The sequence below is a fragment of the Chironomus tepperi genome, unplaced genomic scaffold (assembly GCF_022539635.2).
Source record: "Chironomus tepperi strain 1889 unplaced genomic scaffold, CSIRO-AGI_Ctep_v1 contig_177, whole genome shotgun sequence".
NCBI classification, from domain to species: Eukaryota; Metazoa; Arthropoda; class Insecta; order Diptera; family Chironomidae; genus Chironomus; species Chironomus tepperi.
In genome coordinates, this window is record NW_027226299.1 from 483,487 (window position 1) to 505,984 (window position 22,498).

The window sequence follows — 22,498 nt, forward strand, 5'->3', positions numbered from 1 at the left end:
AATTTCAAAAATTTAAAAATCGTTAAAATAATTTTTTTACTGAACGAATTTTTATTTCATTTTCTTGTTCGATTCATGCTTTGAAGTTTCACCACGTTTCCTCTTGTTCAACGGATTTCTTGGATCATAAATGTCATACCAGTCATCAGCCTTCTTTGATGCATCTCTGGCAAGTACAGCATCAGCACTTTCAGAGAAATCTAACTTATGTCCAAGCCAATTTTCGTCGTCAGAATTATCGTTGTCATTACTTTTCGTTGGTGCTGCTGAATGTAGCTTCTGTTTGAATTTTTCAAGCAATGCAAGTGTCTGTGCTTCTCTTGATGATCCTTTTGCCTTAACTTTACAGCTTTTGTATTTTTCTTTCTCATCTAAATAGCTCTGAATTGCATTATTTTCGGGTTTTGGTGCTTCCTCCTGTTTTTCTTTAGTTTTGTCCTTTCTGTCGCTGTGATATTGCTTCTTTAGGTCCTTAATTTGATCCTGAATTTCTTTCCGTTTCTTTTCAAGTTCAGACATTTTCTGTTTTTTCATCGATTCCTCAAAATCACTGTCTGAATCCTCCTCATACTCAACAACCTTTTCAGGTTCCTTAGGTTTTGGAGGTGGTGTCTTTTGTTTTGGAAGTGGTGGCGTTCTGGATCTTTTCGAGTCTTTTTCTGGTGTTCTGGATCTTTTGGATTTCTTTTCTGGTGTTCTGGATCTTTTCCTGGATTCTTTCTCTGGTTTATCTTTTTTCCAACTAGTCGTACTTGGTTGATCTATTTTCTTGGATTTTGTTGTCACTACCTCAATTTCATCTTGTTCCGCTTCCTCACCAAAGGATATAAGCTTAAAATTTTTAACTCCTTCCTTTTTAGACTTTTTCTTGTTTTCACTTGACTCGTCTTTTGAGCTGGCTATTTTGTCAAATCGTGGTTTTAAGTCAGGAAATGGATTGTTTAAAATCTTTACTTTATTGATCTTGTGTGGATAGATGACACGGTCGTTGTGGTCAGTTTGGGAATCATTCAATTTAATCATATTATAAATCGTATCTCCTGTAACTTTTCCAAAAATTGTGTGTGTATTTTGAAGTTCTGGAGTTTGATCCAGTGTGAAGAAAAATTGCATATTATTGTCACTTCCTTCATTAGTGGCCATTCCACATAATCCACGACGTGAAAAACGCAATCTTGAATGAAATTCATTCTTTATTGGCTCAATTAGATCCGCTTGCTCAGAATTTTCACCTCCTTGAACGATAAAGCTCTTTACTAAACGATGAAAGATTGTGCCATTGTAAAATCCATCGAGACATAGTTGAACCTGAATAGAAAATGAGACAATTAATTTGATATTTTCCGGTTTATGAAATTTTTCTACTTACGAAATTTCTACAAGTTTTTGGAGCTTCCTTTGACCACAATTCAATTTCTATTTCGCCGACCGTCGTTTTTAATAGTACTTTTCCATTTGAAGGAGGTTCTTGGATATAAATATTACTCATTTTAGCTGATTTTATTAAATTTTTAAAATTTGTTATCAAAAGCTTGTTTTGTTTTGATTTTTTGAACTTGGTGTTGCCCGATTTGAAGAAATTTCATTTAACGGTCATTTAAAATTCAAATCTATTAATATCGAGTTCAAAAGTTGATCAACTCGTGGAATTAACACGAGGTTACTAAAATTTTATAAAATAAAGTTTAATAGTGTAATTAAGTAATATTTAATAATGGGAAAGACGAAAAAGGGCAAACCAAAGCCCCATAAAAAGAATCCAACTGGTTTGCAGTCATTAAGAGATTTAGAACACGATGAAGATGTCTCAACATCCAGCGGCCCAATAAATACCATAATTGACCAACTACAAAACCCCAGCAATGATGAGAAAATGTGTGGATTACAGTCATTATCAACATTATGTCAAAGAGAAATGAATATTAAGCAAATTATTGATAGCGATTTAGTCAGAATTGCAGCACCGCTATTATTAGACCAAGATATAAATGTGAGACAAGCATGTTCTGGATGTCTTCGAAATTTGTCCTGCATATCTGTAGAGATTTGCGAGAGATTAGTAGAACAAGATGTTTTCACACCGCTTCAAACGCTTCTAGGTCAATATGCTAATAATGAATGGCTACCAACATCAGATAAGAAAGACAGCATGCTGGATCAAAAAGCAGATACATTTCTACAGGCAGTTAATATTATGTGGAATTTATGTGAAAGTACTTCAGTTGCACTAGAATTTTTCAATAATTCACATTTATTACAAAGTTTCGTACGATGTCTGGATCATGAGAAATTCGGAATGGAAATCTGTAAGTTTACTTCATTTTAACTTACTGGATCTTTTAAATCATTACTTATAATTTGCAGCTATATCAGTCGCTCAATGCTTATTAGTCATATCAGAAGATAACCCAACAGCTTGGAGAATTTTAGCTGAATTTGTGTCAGTTTTCCAAAACGTCCTTAATCTTGAAGGCTCTGATTTTAAAACAGTCATTCTACGAACAGTTGTCGCTGGAGTAGCTTCAAATGTCCCATCTCTCTCCATGCAATGCCTTCCATTAATAATGGACACACTCAGTACTACAATCGAAATTAATCACAAACAAGTCCTTAATGAACTCACAAGTCGTTTACCATTAAATGAGAATGAAGCACAGGAACCAACACCAGTGGAAATTGTGGACGATGAAATGGGAGAAGAATCGGAAGCAGACGCGTCAGCACGTAGATTAAGAGAAGACATGCCAACAGAACTTGATAATGATATTAAAAATGTCGGATATTTATTATCGGCACAAAGGACGGCTGCTGAAATATTGACAAATATTTGCTCATCTGAAGGAAGTGAATCGAAGGATGAAATGGAGGATATATCAGATGCTGAAAGTGTCCACGACTATGACATTAATGATCATCAAAACGGTAATGGAATTTGCGAAGATAAAATTCCTGTCGAAATGTCCGAAGCGATCAAGGCACATAAAATCGTGGAAAAAGTAAGTTTTGCTTTCTATCCTTCCTAAGTTCGATCCCCGTCAAATGCCAAAGTTAGTCAGCAGCTTGAACTTTTTCAATAGATCAATCAGCGTTACACTTTTGGCATATTAAAGGCTTCATTGCGACTATACTTCTTGGGATTTCCGTCAAAACTGTTTTAGTTTGGAATGAACTGGAAGTGCAGTGAAGCAACGTCTTTCAGAGTATGTTGAAATCATGTTTGACAATTTCAACGTTAGTGCTAAGACAAACATTTTTTAACAAATTTAAATTTCAACGGATTTTGTAAAATTCAAAGTATTCTACAATGGATTTTCTGTTGAATTTTAAATTTTGAAAATCCGTTAAATTTTATTGCAAATTTACTATCAAAATTCCTCATATCAATGCTAATAAAATTTAATTATTACTTTTTGCAGCTATGGGCACGATCACAACCGCTTCCAGAAAACGTTAAATTAATATTAATGACAGCTGAGAAAAACCTTTATAAACGACAAAATTCACTTAGAGTTTCATCGCTAATTTGTCTTCATAATCTATGCAATGTAATGACAACAGAAGAATTGGGAGGTGCAACAGCAATTTATAATGTATGGCTAGATTTAGGACAACAAATATTCCAAATTCAACAAGATTATGAGAGTTTAGAAGCATCAACATCACTTATGCGTGCCACATTAGAGCATTTAAAGAAATCTCGCGAGCTTTTCCAACAAGTATCTGACAGTGACTTACAATTAATACTTGATGGTATTCAAAATTGTGATAAATCAGAAATCAGAGCTAATTGGTTGAGAATGCTCGGATCACTGGGATGTTTGCTTGCTGAACCGCTTGTTAAAAAGATCACAGACTTTATGTTGGAAACGACATTGAAGGAAGACGATGTATGGACAATATCGGAATCACTTGACAGTTTTATGGATATGTTCTCTGACAATGACTGGAATCAAATAGTATATGAGTTGAATGTGGTAGCAAAAACAAAAGAACTGGAGAAAATTCTTAAGACTAAGGTGAGTTTTGGAAATGTCGTTAAATTTTAAATTTGAATCTCAAAAAGTCGTTAAAAATTTGAATTTCTAAAAACCGTTAAATTTTAAAATTCACAGATGAAGCAAAGAAAACGTGAATTAGGGGATAGATATCCAGCAATTGTGACGATAAAGACCAATTTGACAAGGTTCTGTAAATATCTGGAGACGCAACAAAAGAATTTTGTTCCAAATCCAACATCATAAATGTTCCTTGAAGGAATTATTAATTAACTGAATTATTTGTTAACTATTTTAAAATGTAAATTAATTAATGAAATAATACTAAAAGTTTGAATATTCATACGTTAAATTGAGCTTTATTGACTTGACTAGGGAATACTTGAATATTTTTATTTATTTTTTACAGTTCAACAGTTTAAAATTTTTGTAAGACCAATGAAAATATAAATTAATTAAAAATTAAGCATTTTTGCTGCAAAGTTCCTTTACATTACCCTTCTTGGCTTGGGTATTGGATTTATATCATCTCTACTTAGTCGTTCGTGAGGAAATGATGTAGAATTATTATTTGTGTCTCGTTCGCTGACTGGGAATTTATGTGAACGTCGGATGTCCGCATTTTCCTTACTAAAATCCTGTAAGTCATCTAGAAGTGCATTAATCCTTCTTTCACTCTCAGCTTGTCGCTGAAGTTTAAGTAAAACGTTATCTTTTGGTGCTATTGCTGGTTTTTCATGGTATGAGAACTTTTGTTCACCATAGTTGTACTTCTTTCTTGGAAGTTGTGGTGATGGAGGCTGATTAATCTTTAATAATTGCTGTGAGCGATTTATCGACTCAATTATATCTTTAACTGAACGTCGACGTTCTGGAACTTTTGGTGGCTGATCCTCATTTCTTAGCACCACTTCATCGTCATTCTGGGAACTTTGACGATAGACAACACACTTCTCGAATTCATCATATTTGACAGGCTTATCTACTTTGACAAAACCTTGCATTGACAATTGACTTTCGACTTCAGTTCGTGCCAATGGAATTGGCGTTCGATCTCGACTTAGTCTTGGCTCTTTAATCGGAGGTGTCGGACTAATAACTTTAATTTGAATCGGCTGAATATCTCGTTGAATTTTTATTGGGGGTGGAAGGGATTTCTCTTTGGGTTTAATTACTTCTGTTTCTTGAACCTGTACATTGACTATTGACTTTTCTTCCTTTATGTCCTCAGGCTTCTTATAATCATTTTCATTCTCTTCTATTCTTAAAACATCAAACTTCTCCCGAACTGGAACTGGAATAAAATCAGGCGTCTCCTCGCGAGATGGTGTAGGTGTGGGCGTAATGCGTTGATATTCTGGAAATTTACGTATTTCTGTTGTTATTTGATGAACTTCTAAGGTTTGTATATCGGGACTTAATTCTCTACTTTTTGACTTTTCTGCTTCGCGAATTTCCACAACTTTTTCAATCTGCGAAGTTTTATTGTTGTTTACTTCTTCTAGTGCTTCCTTTATTTTCAACTCATCCTCCTTGATTTTCAATTCAATCTCCTTAATTTTTAAATCCTCTTGAATAATTGCGATGGTTTTATCCACCGATTCTATTTCGTCTCGCACAATCACGTGATGTTCTGTTATTCTTTCGACATTTTCAGTCGTTGACGGTGATTGTATTTTTTCAACATTTAAAGATATTGTTCTTCCAACATCCACAGACACTTGCGGTGTTTCTTCTTTTTCCACATGCCTTGATTGACTCGTCTCAACAGTCATTATCTCTTGATTTTCAGCTTTTTTCTCGTGAGCATTATCGTGCTTAGTGATTATTTCATCTTCATCGATAATTAATTTTGTTTGTTGCTGCTGATGAGTGTCATCCTGTGAACTTTTAACAAAGCTTTCAAATTCAGCTGTCAGTCGACTTAGCTCATCTAATCCATTCTTGGTATCGCCATTTTCATTTATTCTTATTTGAATATTTTCACTCTCGGAAGTGCTTTTAGGAATCTGCAAATAAGAACATATATACGCGTGTTACTTAATGTACATTTTTGCTGCTCTCTCGGTATTATCAATTAAAAGATAAGGAACTAAAGTAGACAATCGATAAGATAAGAAAACATTTGTAGACATTTCTGGGTACAGAAATAAAATATGACAATTTACTTGTGGAAAAATCCCTTTAGCTGCATATAAATTAATTAAAATTTTGGGTTTAAATATTGATACTGGGAAGAATGTAGAGCATTGTTGCCAAATTTCAAATTTTCACTAACACAATCAAAAAATTTCACAAATTTTGTCTGTGTTAGTTTTGTTTACTTTGCAAAATTTGAAATTTAGAAATCAGTACTGGGCAAAATTCCATATTATACATACAGCTACATTGGGAGGTGGAGGAGCTCGTCGCTTCTTCTTTCTAGCAGGCTTTTTCGTCGACGATGACATTGAATTTTCTGTTTGTGTAAGATTATTTGAAGTAATTATTCCCTCAACATTCTCGTCGTTATCATCATCATAATCATCGTCAAATGGATTTGTGCTAATAGAATTCATAGAGGAACTAGATGCGAAATATAATAGTTGAGATAATTAAGACATTAATGGAAATTCGAGATAATTATAATTAGCTTACCCAGGCGTCATTCGAGGTGTATAATCAGTTAAGTAACGACTCTTTGGTGTCGATGTAATCGAGCTAGGATACATGTAACGTCCATCATTTCTCAATGTTGATATATGCTGTAATGATGCACCATTCTGTATTGTACTCCTATAACGATTGTTTCTATTGAATGTTAAATCATTTGGTGCATTATTCATGTTCTGCAAGGAAGTTCTATAAACAGTATTCCGTTGGAAAGTATTTGTGTCAAGAGTATTTCTGAAATGTGGATCGTAAGATGCATATTTATCTTCATCCTCTTTATTGTAGCTTATAAAATCCCTTCTTAACGGAGGTGGTGATTCTGATGTTGTATTTATTCCCAATGTGGATGACTGCTTCTTGGTTCTAAATGATCCCATTGAACTGGAATGAGAGAATATAAAAGTTATGATTGAGTATAGAGTATCAGTAGATAGATGTGTCTAAATAAAGACAATAACTAGGTCTAGGTTTGACTAGAAAAATGCAAAATCTGCGGAAACTGATCAGTAATCCTCTGAAAATCCGACTCTACACAGACGTCATTAATAAATGACACATTGAGGCTCACATTATTCTATTTTAAAAAATGTCATGCATAGAGTAATTGATGCCAAAATAAGTTTCACTTTTCATCCATTGATAATGTCCGAAATATAAATTCCTAAATTGATTTGAATGTTTACTAATTCTATAAATTGTGCTCTTTTATGACTCTTTTATAGCCCATCATTCTGTGTGACCTTTAGCTGTCTTACTTAAGTATACAAGTCGTTGCCTGCATGACGCAATTTACGACTGTTTTCATACGATTTAAAGTGACTCACATTTTATTTTCATTTTGTTTGCTTGCTAAGGTAGCTTAGATTAGAAAAATAGAAGCTGTATATATTGAAGAGAAAATAGATCAAGTTCAACTTGGGTGTATAAAATTAATTTATCCGTATTATGTGTTAAAATATGTAAGCAAAAAAGGAACACTTTGCTTTTTTGTTCATTTTACATAATCCCCAGTTTGAGCTAGATGAAAAATAAGAAGGATAAAGATAAAAAATATTCTCAAGCAAATAGTGATTTAAAATTTAATGGCTCGTGAAATTGAAGATAATCTTAACAAGGTCGGGAGTTTAAGGAAAAATAATTTCACTAGAAATGAGTCGACTCAAAAATTTCCAGATCATTTCACATAATAATTTTCATCCTTAGGAGTCTATGGCAAGAAAATATTGCTTGCTCTACACAATTTTTCCTTTATGTCCTTCCTTAAATCCCACGGAAGATTTTCATCCTGATTCTCTAAGTTTGCAAGTGATTTCGTTTAATTTTTTCTACTTTACTTTTATGTTCCTTTCTCTTTTTTTGTTCTGAAATGTTTCCATTGTGACAAATCGCAATATAAACAGCATTCTACTGTATATTCTTCTGTCTTTTTATAGATGTGCAAATTAATTCAAAAATACTTTATGTACAATTTTTCGTCTCGAATCACATCTCTTCTTCATTTTTGGCGAATTAACAAATAAAAAAATACTTGGAAGAAGCAGTTCTGTTGTTCTTGGAATAAGAAGTTATCTCAATTATCCACACTTTGTCTGCTCATTAATTTCTCCTATAAATTAAATTCGTCTGCTTTAATGCACTAGTAATTATGGGAGCAATTTAATTACTAATTTAAGCAATAAGTTGACTTCATGTAGCTACGATTATCTTCATTTATGTTGGATTCGACTTGATGAATTAGAGATTTATTTGGATTGAGAGCTTTAAGAGTTTTTTATCCATTAATTATTTTAAAGAAGATTTATTGTTTATTTTTAGATAGCTGAATGCGAACAATCGTCTCTGTTTCCTATTGTTTTTATCACAGTAATTTGTTTCTTAATTTAGATTTCAGACGCTTTGATTTTAGTAATTAATAAATTAATTTTTGCTAAAGTTAACAAAAGACGTGCAAAACTGCGAATAAGGGTGCTAAACTATGAAAATATTATTATTGCAAGGGTGTGAAACTACAACAGTTATTTTTTGAATATCAGAAATTCGTTAGAAATTAATATTGGTTGTGAAACAAAGTAAGCATCAATTAAATGATTCTGCAACTTCTTAGTAATGCAATTCACATCATTACCTCAATATTCAACAATTATTGCTCATAATTACGATGAATAATCATCAATCTATAGCAGAAATTACTTTTATTTATTTTATGTGTTTTTCCCACTCGTTCCCAATAAATGTATTGCATGATGATTGTTAATAACACACTCAACTCGACTACAATGACATTTGTACTTATTCTTTATAATAACAATATACAGAAAAACTTTCATCAGAGCCTGAAATAACAAAATTTCATTGAATGAAAAATTCATTTATCTCCCACTTCTGCTCTTATTGCTGCCTTTGTCGACAAAAAATTATTTTCCTTAAATTGCCGCTGGTCATTTTGTATGTTAAACTTTTTTTTTTGACAGTTTGAATAGTTTTGGAAACACAGCAAATTGCTGAATAAATTCTCTCTCATGTTTTCTAGTTAGGTAGATAATGATAAACTTCAAATATCAACAGAATAGCTCAAAAGAAAAACTTTTCATAGGAAAAATATATGCACAAATGAATCCTACTTTTATGAAAATTATCATTATTTTTTAGAATAATTTATATATCTGCAAGTTAAATGTTCATTATGAATACAGCGAATTTTAAGAATATCCTAACGGTCAAGTAAATTTTGAATTATATCATAATTGCTTTCCCCTTTTATTTTGATAAAATTTCAGTATTATTTTGAATTTCAATCAATAAACATCAATAAAAGTTACTTCCAGCTCTTATCAGCTCTTATACTTTAATTTAATTATTAGAAAAGCTTATACAGCAATAGATATTGCATAAATTTAGAGATCAAAAAACCACAAGAATTTTAAAATAGCATAAAACTTAAGAAATTATAAGAAAACTTCCAGACATTCAAAGACAACCGCACAAAATGCAGATAACTTTGCCTTTTCTTCTTCAAAATGCATTAAAAATATCAATTTTGAAAATGAGAACTTTCTCATCACTTAAGAGCATACAAAAATTTCATTTCCATCCGTTTATTCGTTATGAAATTGCAAGCAATAAAAAGAAGCATTTCAATTATAACATCAACAAGACAATGCTGAAATCCACTTGAGTTTCTAATGGACGAACGTTTTCTTTTTCTTTCGTGATTGTTCTACGTACGCTGACACTCAATTGCCTCATTCTCATCATACTACAACTTGGCAAGTCATACTTGTAGAAAGTATTGTGATAGTAAAAGTTTTTATTTCGATTGAAAAAAATAAAGTTCTACACAGAAAAAAATTGTGCTGGAAGAAGCGACGCCAATCAGACATTTTATATTAAATAAAAAGTGCACATAATGCTCAAGGTTATCACGAACAAAGTGACATTGTGGAAATAATCGATTAAATTCAAAATCAGCAAAAAATGAAAAGTACATTTTGCAGCCCATTGTAGACTCTCTCTAACAAGATACGATAATCATCTTTGTACAACAATCGAACTAGATTTTAAATGCATTGTCTGTGAAGAACTGCAAAACAATTTTACTAATTGGTTGTATCATTCAAAACAATTGTTGAAGTGAAAAATTGCTAATTGCTTGCTGGCAAATGCATTTATCGTAAATTGTTTGATTACTTAACTTGCAATTTCACTTAATTTTCTAGTCTAACTAATCTTTTGTGATTAATTCATAACTCAACACATCTATCAAGTAAATGATATTGTATATCATGCAATTGTATAAACAAGAGTACCGCAGGCAATTTACCCATTCCGAGTAAATTTTTATTTAGTAACAAAAATTTTCATGAAGTTTTAAAAAATCGCTTTATGAACATTGAAAATGTTTACTATACAGCACAAGATCAAAGAAAAATTGTTTCCATGTACATTAAATGCAATTTTAGATAAAAATATTTTTCCTCTCATGCATCTCCAGCACACATAGTATGTTTGTTTTCATATTGATGAATTTTCCAGGGAACTAGTTAAAGGTCGATGCTTATTGAGTTAAATTATTGAAGGCGCATCTGTTTATTTTAGATTGACAATTAAAAACGTCAGTTTAAGATAAATTATCTATTGGAAACTATACTGACCTCAATATGCTTTAGTGGAAATATCAATTAGCTTGATTGGAAATTTCTAGAATGACAATTTTGATTGAAATTTCGTTTAAAATGTTCAGAGATTGCTAAGATGATTTTAAATTAAAGCTGGTTGGTCATTTTACTTGAAATAGATTTTTAACGGTAAAACTGTTTTTGAATTATGAAAAAAATTTAGCAGTTGCGAGCCCCTTTATTTACTTTTAGCATTTGAGTGTTTTTCAGCAAAAAATATACTTTATTTTAATTATTAGACACAACATCAACAAACTAACTAGTTATTGTGTCTACGAACAATATATTTAGCTATAAATCCTTGTAAAACATCGTTTAATTGCAATATTGAATCTAAATCAATTCCACGTGAACTGTACATTTTCACAATCAACAATTATCAAGTCAATCTCTTATTTACTGGAATTAAATGATCTGTTTCAAAATATTCACGTGATTAACATCAATACAACCTTATTCAAATACAAAGCTTCTTTCTTAAACAATATTACAAAATTCAATCGGCAGTAAAGTGTTGAAAAAGGCAGCTTTTACTAATTTCCAAAGTGCTAATTTTGTCTCCAATAATTAAATTAACACAAGACATCTTTATTCGATGATATAATGGATTTTTACACGCTTATTAAGGCATAAACAATTTATTTTGTAAATTCTCATTCAAGATTCCATTTCTGACAGTCAAAGCTATTCATAGAAATGTATTTACTTCAGAAAAACATGCAGTGAAAAATTGTTTAATAAAATTAGACGAAGTAGAAGTAGGGAACGAAAAGATAATTCAGTTTATGTTTAGAACGGTTCATTCAGTTTCCAAAAAAAGACATGAACATGTTTAACATGTTGTACACTATCGGTCAATGCATGTTAGATGCAGAGATTTTCATTCTTCTGGTTATTTTTTTTTTGGATCTCTATTTAACTTTTCTATTAGTAGAAATGCATGTTTGCTAAGTTAGCTTCAGTTTTAGCTCGAAAGAATTTGTTTGGTTAAAAAATGTATTTGAAAATTAATGTTTTTCTCCGTTCATTTATTGAGTTCGACACACATTTGCCATTTTCAGTTTTTTTGTTCTTTTCAATTTATTTTTGGTAAATATATTTCGTGTAGGTGGCCTTCTTTTGTTTGTCTCTCAAATTCATTGCAAATATACTATTTTGTGACTTGAAAGTTTGTTTTTTTCGACTTAACAGATAAAGTACATAAAGATTTTGTTTTATTCCGTATGTACACAGAACCCCAAATGAGATTGAATCAAATTTATACAATGAAGATGAAACCTATGAGATAATGTTTATTCTAGATGTTATTGTTCCTTATAACTTGACATTTTCCTCTGACAAAATGACATTGTTCGTGATATAAAACAGATAAAAAGAGAGAGAATCATGTTTGTTATTTCTATTTTTCCTCAAGAGTCATAAGATGCGACAGAATGACGAAGAAGAACGATGATGAGGAGCCTCACGAGAAGCTCCTATGGCCTATTTATACTACGAAACATGGAACATTTATGAATTTTTTTTTCGTATTTTTATTTGATGAGAACTAAACTGATGGGAAAATAAGTGTCAATCTTTTTCTATTATTTCTCTAATATCCTTCAAGTGTCTTCTATAATAACATCATACATATGAGACATGCATTTCCATAATCTAATAAAACCAAGTAAATAAGTCTTATTGTAGGTCAATGACTAAAGTGTACTTTTGTCATAACTGATAAATAATATTTATGATGTATTCAAGCTGTGACGATAGTCACGCAAATTTCTATAAATCAATTATACAGGGGAATGTTTGCATTGTAATTGTAAAGCTATCATAAAAGTTATTGTTTTTAGAAGTTTATGACTTTATTTCTGATCAAAAAATACTGGAAAATACTCGATAATTATATGGCTATGGAATTGCCGGTAATTCATTTTTATGATGTTTTGATGATTGATTAATCCAGTGGTGGACAACTTTTGTGCCACGACACACTGATACGACTATGATATGAGTCTTTAGTCGTGTGCGGTCTCGGCCAAGGCTTTTCACCAAGGTGTGCCGCGAAAATTCAAAGGTTGTTCACCACTGGATTAATCATAATTCATTAATTGTTTTGAGTGTCTGTGATGAATGGATGCTTATTGATTATCGAGAATGTTAAGGCTTAATAGCGTATTCAGACACCTCGCCCCCACGCTCTGTAACAATATCAAGATCCAAAAATTGGACTCCGGACAGAACTTCTAGAATGTAGAGTTCATTCACATTTCTTTTGTATAGCTTTAGAACAAGCTGTGAGATTTTCACTAAAAATTTAATAATATGACAAGCTTAGACATTGAATCTCACTGAGATTCACCTAAAATAGCTATAAAGCTTCCTACAATCTTTTCATTCTTAATATTAATGGCTGTAAATTTGTAGCAAAGATTATTACCCAAAGCAACCGTGTGCTTAGAGACTCAAACAATAACATTATGGATGGAAATTTTTTTATGTTTTCTTATTCATAAAAAATTTTACCAGACAGTCAGGTTGACAGTAGGAAAACCTATAAAATATATTTTTCTCAAATCTACGTGATAAGGTGAATTTCATAATTCGTTTTTACGACTAAAGGAAATAAGAAAAAATCTTGAGTCAAAAAAATAACATTGGCAAGTATTTTATTATTGAAAAAACTCGTCACTTGCCAAGAAGTTTTATTTATCAGAAAGAAAACAGGAGGAGAAGAGCCATGCATGACATAAAAAATTAAATGAAATTTTTCCCGCAATATATGCTTCAATTCTCCTTTTCTTTTACTCTATCTTTGCTTGCATTTCTTATTTCATCACAACAAATTGCTCTCATGACTCCCATTTATAAAACTTTTGCTGTTTTTCTTTATCATCATCGTGTTTGCTTCTCTTAGAAAACATAAACAGTAGCCAAAATGAGAAAAATGTGTAAAAAGTCAGAGGGCGGTCACGTTGATTTTAGAATCTGACTGAGATTCTCGTCAAAATTTTGTAAACAAATGAATGTTTTGATCTTTTTGATAATTTGATTAAATACCAAGCAAATCTCAAAAATTGAACGTATCCCAAAAAACTGAGCGTATTCTCAAAAACGGAGCATATCCTTAAAAACTAGACTCATCATCAAAACATTGAACTTATTCTCAAAAACTGAACGTATCCTCAAAAACTGAACGTATCCTCAAAAATTGAATTTATCCTAAAAACATTGAACTTGTCCTCAAAAACTGAACGTATCCTCAAAAACCGAACTTATCCTCAAAAACAAATCATATATTCCAAAACTGAACTTAACCTTAATTATTTTCCCTCCTTGACAAAATTTACTAGAAGTTAACTTTCCCCAAAAAATCTCCAAAATCCAAGGGTCAACATGACCATTCCCTGATGGCAAAAGTATCAAAGAATGAGTGAGATATGAGAAAACTAAAGTGCAATTTGTTTGTCTTCTCTTTTATCATTCTCATAATAATCATTATCATCATAAATGCTGAGCACTAAATGTCAGTCATGATATTATACTCACAATAAGTCTCGAAGTGATCCGAAATTAAAACTCCCACGTCGCATACCGCTACTACCATCTCTATTCTTATTGCTGTTACTGCTCTTTTTAATCTTCCAGAATCGCAATCGCTTGTGTTGTTCATCTTCATAAAATGGATTTAAGTGTTCCGGATAATTGTACACAGATACTTGACTTGATGAGCGATAACTTGACATTATGATGTGCCGTAACTCACACGAACTTATTATTTTTTGTTCTTTTTAATTCTATTCCTTTTTCTTATTACACTTTTTAGTTCATTTCAAGCTTTAAAAGCAATAAAAAAGTCTTTTTTTTCAGTTCTGCAAAATAAATGTAAAATCACGTTGTAATTGATGATAATTTAATATACACTCGCACAACATCGTCATTTAATTAGCATTATTTCGAGGCTATATAATGTTCATTTCATTTCACAGTTAATGGATTTAATTCTGTGCCTTTAATTAGCAACAAAGAAATAGGATTTAAAGTATTAAATTTATTTTGACTTGCAGGGGTCGTCCGTAAGTGACGGGAATTGAAAGTTCTATTCTCTTTTAGGTATGTCTAAGACCAAGACATCATTTCCAGAACAACCTTAAAGGTGTTGCTGTTTAAAGTATGTAGAAGCGAAAGCATCACATCTAATTAGCATAGAAATATTCAAAACAAAAAAGTTTTCACCCGTCCTATGGAATAAAATTAATCATTCGAGCTATTCCTTGACTGCTATCTTCATTCCATTGTTCACCATTCAATCTGTTTTGTTGCTCAACATAATTAACATTTTTTTTTGAAAAATTAAACGAAAATATTTCTTGCTCTATTTGTAAAACAATTGTGACTGGATGGTGTGAGAAGGAGAAGGTCTTGGGGATGTTTTGTGAAGAATGGATTAATTAAGATGTGAATTTTAGTCTATGCCTTATAGCTAACTAAGCAACCAAAGGCGGAATTCTGTGAATGCCGGTATTTAGACAATTGCCGTTAGCTACTAAAGTCTGCAATTAGTGGCGGTGATTTAGGAGATGAATCCGAAAAAATAGCAATTTGACAGCATTTAGAATTAGGCACAAGCATCAGGAACATTTCAGAATTTTCAAGTATTTTGTCACTTCCAATGTCAATAACTTTATCATAGACAAATTGTAGTGTCTAGCACATCAATCATTTTCCCAACGTAGAATGCATCTTGTCAACTTTCAAGCACATCAACTTGCTCCCATTGTGTCGATCATTTCAGATTCAAGAACAGAATCCATCCGCAATTAAGAGTAATTTTGCAAACGAATCTTGACTTGAATCTTAAAATAAGTAATGTTTACAATAAATTCCATCCAACAGCACACATGAGTATGCTAAGAACTTGAATCGGTCGGAAGTAACAACTGTTCGGCATCAAATTGTAATGTATTTAAATAAATATTTTTCTTCTTTCTGTTTTGCCTCTTTTAGCAGAAGCGAAGTCATGAAAATTATCATCATCATCATGTTAAGAAGTTGTTATTTAAATTCAGAAAATTTGAAGTACTTAACAGCATAAGCGTATTTTCGAGTACTTATTAAGAGCTCGTGAGAGGCAATTTTTCAGCACTTATGAAATTTTGTAAGCAACAAAATAATTAAATTTATTTTCTAGAGCACTTCTTATGTCTGTAGCATTAAAATGTTTTTTTGATGCTTTATATTCGCACATGTTTTTCTGTACTGAAAAATTTTACGCAACTTTTTCATGCTTTTCACATCGTTTTGATGTGAATGTGTACAATATGCTTATTTAATTTATTTTGAAAAAAAGTATCGAATGTAGCGCATGTTATGAAGGATATTGCGGAAATTGAAAAGCAACTGTATATAATTTGATGCTTTATTTAGACAGAATGTAAACACGTTTTAATGATTTTTGTCGAAATAGTTTCAAATAGTTCATTTAATTGAATTTTTCTCAGTTTAGAATATTTCAACGATTAATTAAAATTTGAATTGCAATTAAAGTAAACTTAGTTGCAAACCCCGATCATTTGTTTACAAAATTCAGTCTTCATTTTGATTTCAAGCAATAAACATCAATTATACTTTAATTTAATTATTAGACATAAAATGTAACAAAATTAGAACTGATAAACTCAAGTAAGCTACGAATTTTCAAGGCAGCAAAGCGATTATAATTGAATTTATTATCTAAAGGTTAAAGATGCAGAAAAAGATTATGAGATTTCAATTTATCAATCAGCTGCTCGCTATCTCACTTTTCGATAGATAAAAAAGCTACAATGTCAAAGAAATAAATCAAAGCAATCCTCAAAATATTTTCGTCTATAAATTAAGCAAGAAATATCTTCAGTAAGTAGCAGGAACATTTTCAAATTGCAAAGGAATGTTTTTCAAAAAAAAGTCTGCAGTCATCTCTTACAATTCCTATAAATAAACATTTTTCATTACTCAATGACTTCTTCAAAACCGGTCTCAGTAAGAATTTTGAATACATTGTCATAAACTTTGAAATTTTTTGTTGTTGACACAGAAGTCGAAATATCCAGAAAAGAAGAATGTGCCTTAAAATGACATGAAAATTAAATTTTCGGAAATTTTCTTCCCACTTTAATGCAAAATAGATGATAATTTTATTGGTGAAAAGAGAAAAACAAAAGCATCGACTGTGCTCATAGGTTTATAGCACGTTAGAAATTAAAACAAGCTGACATTTCAAACTCCTACTCAAAAAGTACGAAATTAATCAACCTTATTAAAGAGTAAAATTATTCTTGAGATCGCATGTCGAGAGCTAAGGTTCCCACACGTGATGAATACTTTTTGGAAACTGTACTAGAAACTAACTGAATTTATAATTTTTTTTGTAGTTTGTACTTAACACACTAACAGTAAGCCATTCTTAAAATAGCAAAAAAAAACCTCATTAATGCCGAATGAATAGCGAAAATTGAATGTGTGACACGAGCGATGAATTAATAACTATCGTTAATGTATTCTGCTCCATAAAGTCGCCGTACACAATAACACAACGTGAGTCGTTGATTTGCAACGTTTACTATGCGACAAAAAATAAGTCTCAAATGCTGTGAGAATCTTCAAGATTTATTTTTCAGCAAAAAGGCACAAATTGCAAGAAACAAAGAATAAATGAGATGAAATAAATCTCAATATAAATCAGCCATATAATTGACAATCCAGTTACTCCATTCACCGCACAATGCACTTTGTAATGAAATTCATTCTCTTCATTTTATGCTCAATTTAAGAATTTAAAAAAGAGGAAAAAAGGAGAAAAACAATCTGGGTTTTGAAATTGCTCTGGACAGTTAATGAAGGGAGACAGTTCCGTTAGAAGAATTTTGTAACATTTTTGGTGATCGCTGAATGTAATTTTCATAGTTCTAGAGTTTACATTGCTTAATAGTTTTTCATGCACTGATTTTTATGGCGGAAATTTCTGAGAAAATGTTGTTGCTGGTGTGCTTGTTTTTCCTGGAATGTTTAATGACTCTTTGAGTAAATTCTGGAAAGTTCTGGATTTTTATGTAGCTATTAGTTATCTTGAGTAATAGGCTAGAGTTAGAGTCGTTTCTCGTCATCTAAATGTGCCGAAACCATTATTCATTGCGATTCCAGTAGACAATTGCAACAACGTTGCTTGAAATAGTCCAAATTTTCCTAAGCTTAGATCTAGCTTTTTGCTGGTTAGGATATTAGAATCATTTAATTAACATCAAGAAGGCATCCAAAAATTTTTAGAATATATTTTGAAGCTTAACCTCATGATCTCATCAAAAGTGCTTCCCACTCTTTATTTACACTCAAAGTTAGCTGTATATAAGCTGCACTTATTAGTATTTGTAAATTGTTATTGTTTTTTTCATTCACAGGTGCAGCAATCAAGCAAGCAGTTAACATTCAACTGAACGAGTAATGAGAATAGACTTATGGAATTGAGCAAATTGAACGACTTAGGTGGGATTAATAGCACGAGGATCTGGGAATTTTTAAATGATTACGTCACTGGTAATCCCACATGCAAAAAGCCGGCACCAGATCGACTTCAGGTCAGTGTCAAATCGGATTCAGCATGAAAATGGCACAAAATTAGCACAACTCAGCTTAGTCACTACATTTTTGACCTTTATAGTGACGTGTGCCATCCAGGTCACAAATGCTACCAGGAACTAACTAGTAAATCAACACCAAACTGCGATTCCAAAATTGTATTTTATTACTAAATGAACAGTTCAAGATGCAAATATTTTGAAAAACAGCTGCCAGCAATGATATAATGATCACATCTGCTATTACCAAATTGTTTTAATTAATGAAAGCTTATCAGTCCAATTGAGCTACTAAAAAATTTAAATAATTTTTTTGGCAATTCATAACCAGCAGTATCTCCACATCACAATCAAATTTGCATCACAATAATCCCAAGGGCAGCATAAGAAATACAACAAAAGGCAAAAACTTTCTTCATCAAAACTTTTTTTTTCATCTTTTTAAATTATAATTAAATGACGACGAAATGGCAAGCGATTGTTGCTTTATATTTATAGAACTTTTGTTGAACAACTGATGATAATAACAATAAGAAGAGAAGGCATTTCGCCTTTCAGGAATTTTTTTTCCGTAAGGAACAAGACGATAAATATTTTGTGCTATCGCACTTCATTTATCTGTATTACATTTTAATTCCTCTGTGCTGTATCTAAACTTGATTGTCACACACCGCATAGATTTTTGCTATCGTTATAATTGTAGGAACTTCTTTACCACAACGACACAAAAAAAAGAGTTTTTAAAAGTAGACAAAAAATTATTTTTAAGGCACGTTCGAGCAACGCGATTTCTTCAGTTAAACGATTTCCGATTGACTGACTTGAATTCTTTGAGAGCGAAAACATTCAAAAGTATTTTTTTATTTCCACATTCACATCTTTAATCGTTCCTCTATGTATTGAACGCACACCGCGGATATTTTCTATTCAATATGTTTATATTTATGTCGTTGTCTGTATAGGCTGACATGGTGAGTATGAGAAGATGATGTAGCTAGTAATTAAATACGATGAAAATGATCTCGTCTTCTTGACTGTCACGAGGTGTGGGTGAATGACTCAAATAATTTTGGTTGCCTTTTGTTTTTATTCTCACCAGATCCTCTGGCCATCTCTTTCAAGCTGTATGTCAATTTTCATTTCTAGTAGTAATAAGCTAAGTTACTATTCAAAATAAATAAACGATATGTGTCTGTAAATGAACTTATAATAATAATGTTTCAGTGTGGATGAAAGAACTACTCTTTTGGCTGTAGATAGCCGGGTATATTGTAGCTTTGAAAACAACCTCATGATGATGATATAATAAAATAAATATTAAAAAAGTAAGCTGATAATGAGCGAAAAAAAAATTAATTTCATGCATTGGCACGGATTCAAAAAGGCAAAAGGTCGTACTCAAAAGCCCTGAAATAAGGCATTTATAGAATGTGTGTAATGTGCATATGATTCTAGCACATCATTATTATTTTTTAACACATTTATTTACATATGTACTCTCTTTTCATCATAGCATGCATGTGAGAAATATGAAAAAAAAAGTACCGGGAATGAATGACACTTCATGTTGTGGTTAAATGTAGGGAAATAATAAAGAGATGACAAGTGGAAATTGTTTTAGTAATTATTCTGTCTTTAAACGCATTTGTGGAATGTATACAGCTTGTGAAACCAAAAATTTGGTCATTTGAGGTTCTGTTAGGTGTGGTTAAAGTAATTTTCATTTCATATTTCATTCTTGATATGAATTTTGCTCACATTGAAGTATTATCTGTGTGACTATCAACTGTAGTGACTACACAGAATAATACAAATCATTTAATCGGTCAAACATCCGGCCCCAGATCAGCGTGACTCTTCCTTGATTTCCATTGATTTCCAAATTTGGATTTGGATTCAATTCGAGTTCAATCCCCAGTTATATCAGAGTCACGCCGCCCTGTTGTCGGACTTTGGATAGATGAAACAATTTGTGCTGTTCGGGTACCATTGTCAAGGTTCTAATTGAACTGTTTGTTTGAATGTCATGTAGACAGAGAATTAACATGTGTTGATTCACCATAAATTTACTAAAGAATAGCAACTTGGTGACGTAATAGTTAGAATGTTAAGCTTCAAGTGTCCGAATATTCCTCAATTCAACATCAAAATCGGAGAAACATTTCCATTGAAGATTTCATTGACCCCAGATAGCTTCCATCTGTATTATTCTCCGAAATCCAGCATCAAATCATTGAACTCAGCATAATAATAGCACACAATGCTCAAAAATATCAATAGCACCATCAATTTTCAGCAGCATCATCAAAATCACTAACAGCAGTGCTTGAAAAATTTAAATACAATATTCAGCATAGCTCCAATTAAATAAACACCTGTGCAAACAGACAAAAAGCCATACACATCATCGCCTTTTATATTCTAAGATTGCATCCGAAAGTGCTCACATATTGAATTGGATGTATTATGTCATAAGAGATAAGCTTAATAATTAACACATAGAAGAAAAAAAAACTTTTTTTGACGTCAGAATTGATTTTGGCGTGTGCACATGTGAATATAGCTATAGGAAGATAATAAATAAGTAACCGGTTTATGTGAATATTAAAATTGACATGAAGACCATCAAAAAAATTAGGAATTGTGTATTGATGCGCAAGTTCTGTCGATAAAATTAATGAATTTATTACGCTAGCGGCATTGCAACAGTATTGATCGATTTCATACTTCTTTTCTATACGTGTACAGTAAGCATAACGAAAATAGTCATAATAGATAATAGATGTAACAGCAGTATACGCGTTTTCAATGCTCACATCCATATATGTGCAGCATAGAAGAGGCTATTGTAAAATTAATCAAAAATATATTTTCAATTCTTAACGGGATATGGATGATGATAGAGTTATATATTGAAATATTTGTTACTGTATCTTTTGACCGTTTCCATAATATTGCATAATTTATTAAGAGTCTAATGAGTATGTCAGCTGGCTATCGTAATTCCATATTCGTAGGAAAATTACCCACATAAAATTAATTATGAGAATAAAATGGTTGTAGAGTCATTGATTAGTGACGTTGATACACTTTGATATGCTTACTACGTGGAAGTGAATTCTGATTTCTTTTCGAGGAAAGAGGGGGTCAATCCATATTCAGAACTCATCTAAGAGTTCATCTACTCATCTAAGCTCATCTACTTCCTAACAGAGATCTATAGCTGTGTGTTATATGTATCACAAGGCTTATGATAATTGGACGAGTGAGGGCTTCCTTGACCTCCCACTCTAACCTTAAACTATAGCATATAGTGGGATTCGAACATCTTCTTTGATGATATCCTACAAAGTTAGCCATCCAGTATATATTATTTGAAAAATGAGACTTGATGCCTATTCATGTCAAGTTTCGAACCCATGATTCCATGGTCGGATTGCATTAAGTCACCAGAAACAGAACTCCTACACCACCGAGCAACTTCATTTCAACTGTATTAACAATGGTAAAATTGAAGCATCACAAAGTTCAAAACTTCCAAACTTCTCTAAGTATGAAGACATAAAGACGTAACTTATGAATCACCCCCAAATGAATACAATCGATTCCAATTCAATGAATTTAAAGTCATTAAATTTTATATTGATTCATAATACTTTCTTATCAGTTTCACTTTTTTTCCCCACGACAGTCACAAAGACATCAAATTGAAAAATTGTATTGATACGTTCTGTTCCTTTATATGCACTTGTTTGGAAATAAAATTATTGTTATAGTGTTAAGTTGAAATAAACGACACAATAAATCTCCATTTCTTCTACTGTAATGGTATTCTTACGGGCTACACGACTCGTGTTCTGTTATCTTTATTACTTCCACTTAGATTTATTTTTGAAATTTTTTCCCCGCATTCCTGCTTTGAAAGGAAAGGTGCTATCACTTAGTTGCTGATGATTTCTCTTTTTTTGCGCTGATTGGAACTTCTGTCTTGATGACTTTTAATGATTCTCGCAAAGTAAATATTTTAATCATCGAAAAACATTTTCTTGGAAATAATCGAACGGAATTATCTGTG

General features: G+C 31.8%; 2 protein-coding genes across 2 annotated transcripts; one reads left to right on the forward strand and one right to left on the reverse strand.

The window, feature by feature from the left end:
* Window positions 1–31: 31 nt before the first annotated feature.
* LOC139089507 (uncharacterized) lies at window positions 32–19,250 on the reverse strand. The gene is made up of 8 exons (XM_070639062.1): window positions 19,051–19,250; window positions 14,360–14,682; window positions 6,633–7,028; window positions 6,377–6,560; window positions 4,488–6,004; window positions 1,642–1,663; window positions 1,370–1,555; window positions 32–1,308 (listed from the first exon to the last, which is right to left on the reverse strand). Exons 2-8 carry the CDS (start codon window positions 14,554–14,556, stop codon window positions 52–54), a joined length of 3,759 nt encoding a protein of 1,252 aa, XP_070495163.1. The 5' UTR covers window positions 14,557–14,682; window positions 19,051–19,250; the 3' UTR covers window positions 32–51.
* On the forward strand, window positions 1,637–4,347 carry LOC139089570 (HEAT repeat-containing protein 3). Its single transcript, XM_070639126.1, has 4 exons — window positions 1,637–2,306; window positions 2,365–2,996; window positions 3,417–4,016; window positions 4,113–4,347. The coding sequence occupies exons 1-4, from the start codon at window positions 1,715–1,717 to the stop codon at window positions 4,239–4,241; spliced, it is 1,953 nt and encodes a 650-aa protein (XP_070495227.1). The 5' UTR covers window positions 1,637–1,714; the 3' UTR covers window positions 4,242–4,347.
* Window positions 19,251–22,498: the final 3,248 nt, after the last annotated feature.

What these genes read in the sequence shown, in the direction of transcription:
- LOC139089507 (XM_070639062.1), bottom strand. Translation starts at nt 14,556, where the DNA reads ATGTCAAGTTATCGCTCATCAAGTCAAGTATCTGTGTACAATTATCCG. An exon ending in CTCCACCTCCCAATGTAGCT is followed by an intron (nt 6,005 to 6,376) that starts GTATGTATAATA and finishes TCTTATTTGCAG; the next exon opens with ATTCCTAAAAGCACTTCCGA. An exon ending in ACCTCGTGTTAATTCCACGA is followed by an intron (nt 1,556 to 1,641) that starts GTTGATCAACTT and finishes GGCAACACCAAG; the next exon opens with TTCAAAAAATCAAAACAAAA.
- LOC139089570 (XM_070639126.1), top strand. Translation starts at nt 1,715, where the DNA reads ATGGGAAAGACGAAAAAGGGCAAACCAAAGCCCCATAAAAAGAATCCA. An exon ending in GAAATTCGGAATGGAAATCT is followed by an intron (nt 2,307 to 2,364) that starts GTAAGTTTACTT and finishes TATAATTTGCAG; the next exon opens with CTATATCAGTCGCTCAATGC. An exon ending in CACATAAAATCGTGGAAAAA is followed by an intron (nt 2,997 to 3,416) that starts GTAAGTTTTGCT and finishes TACTTTTTGCAG; the next exon opens with CTATGGGCACGATCACAACC.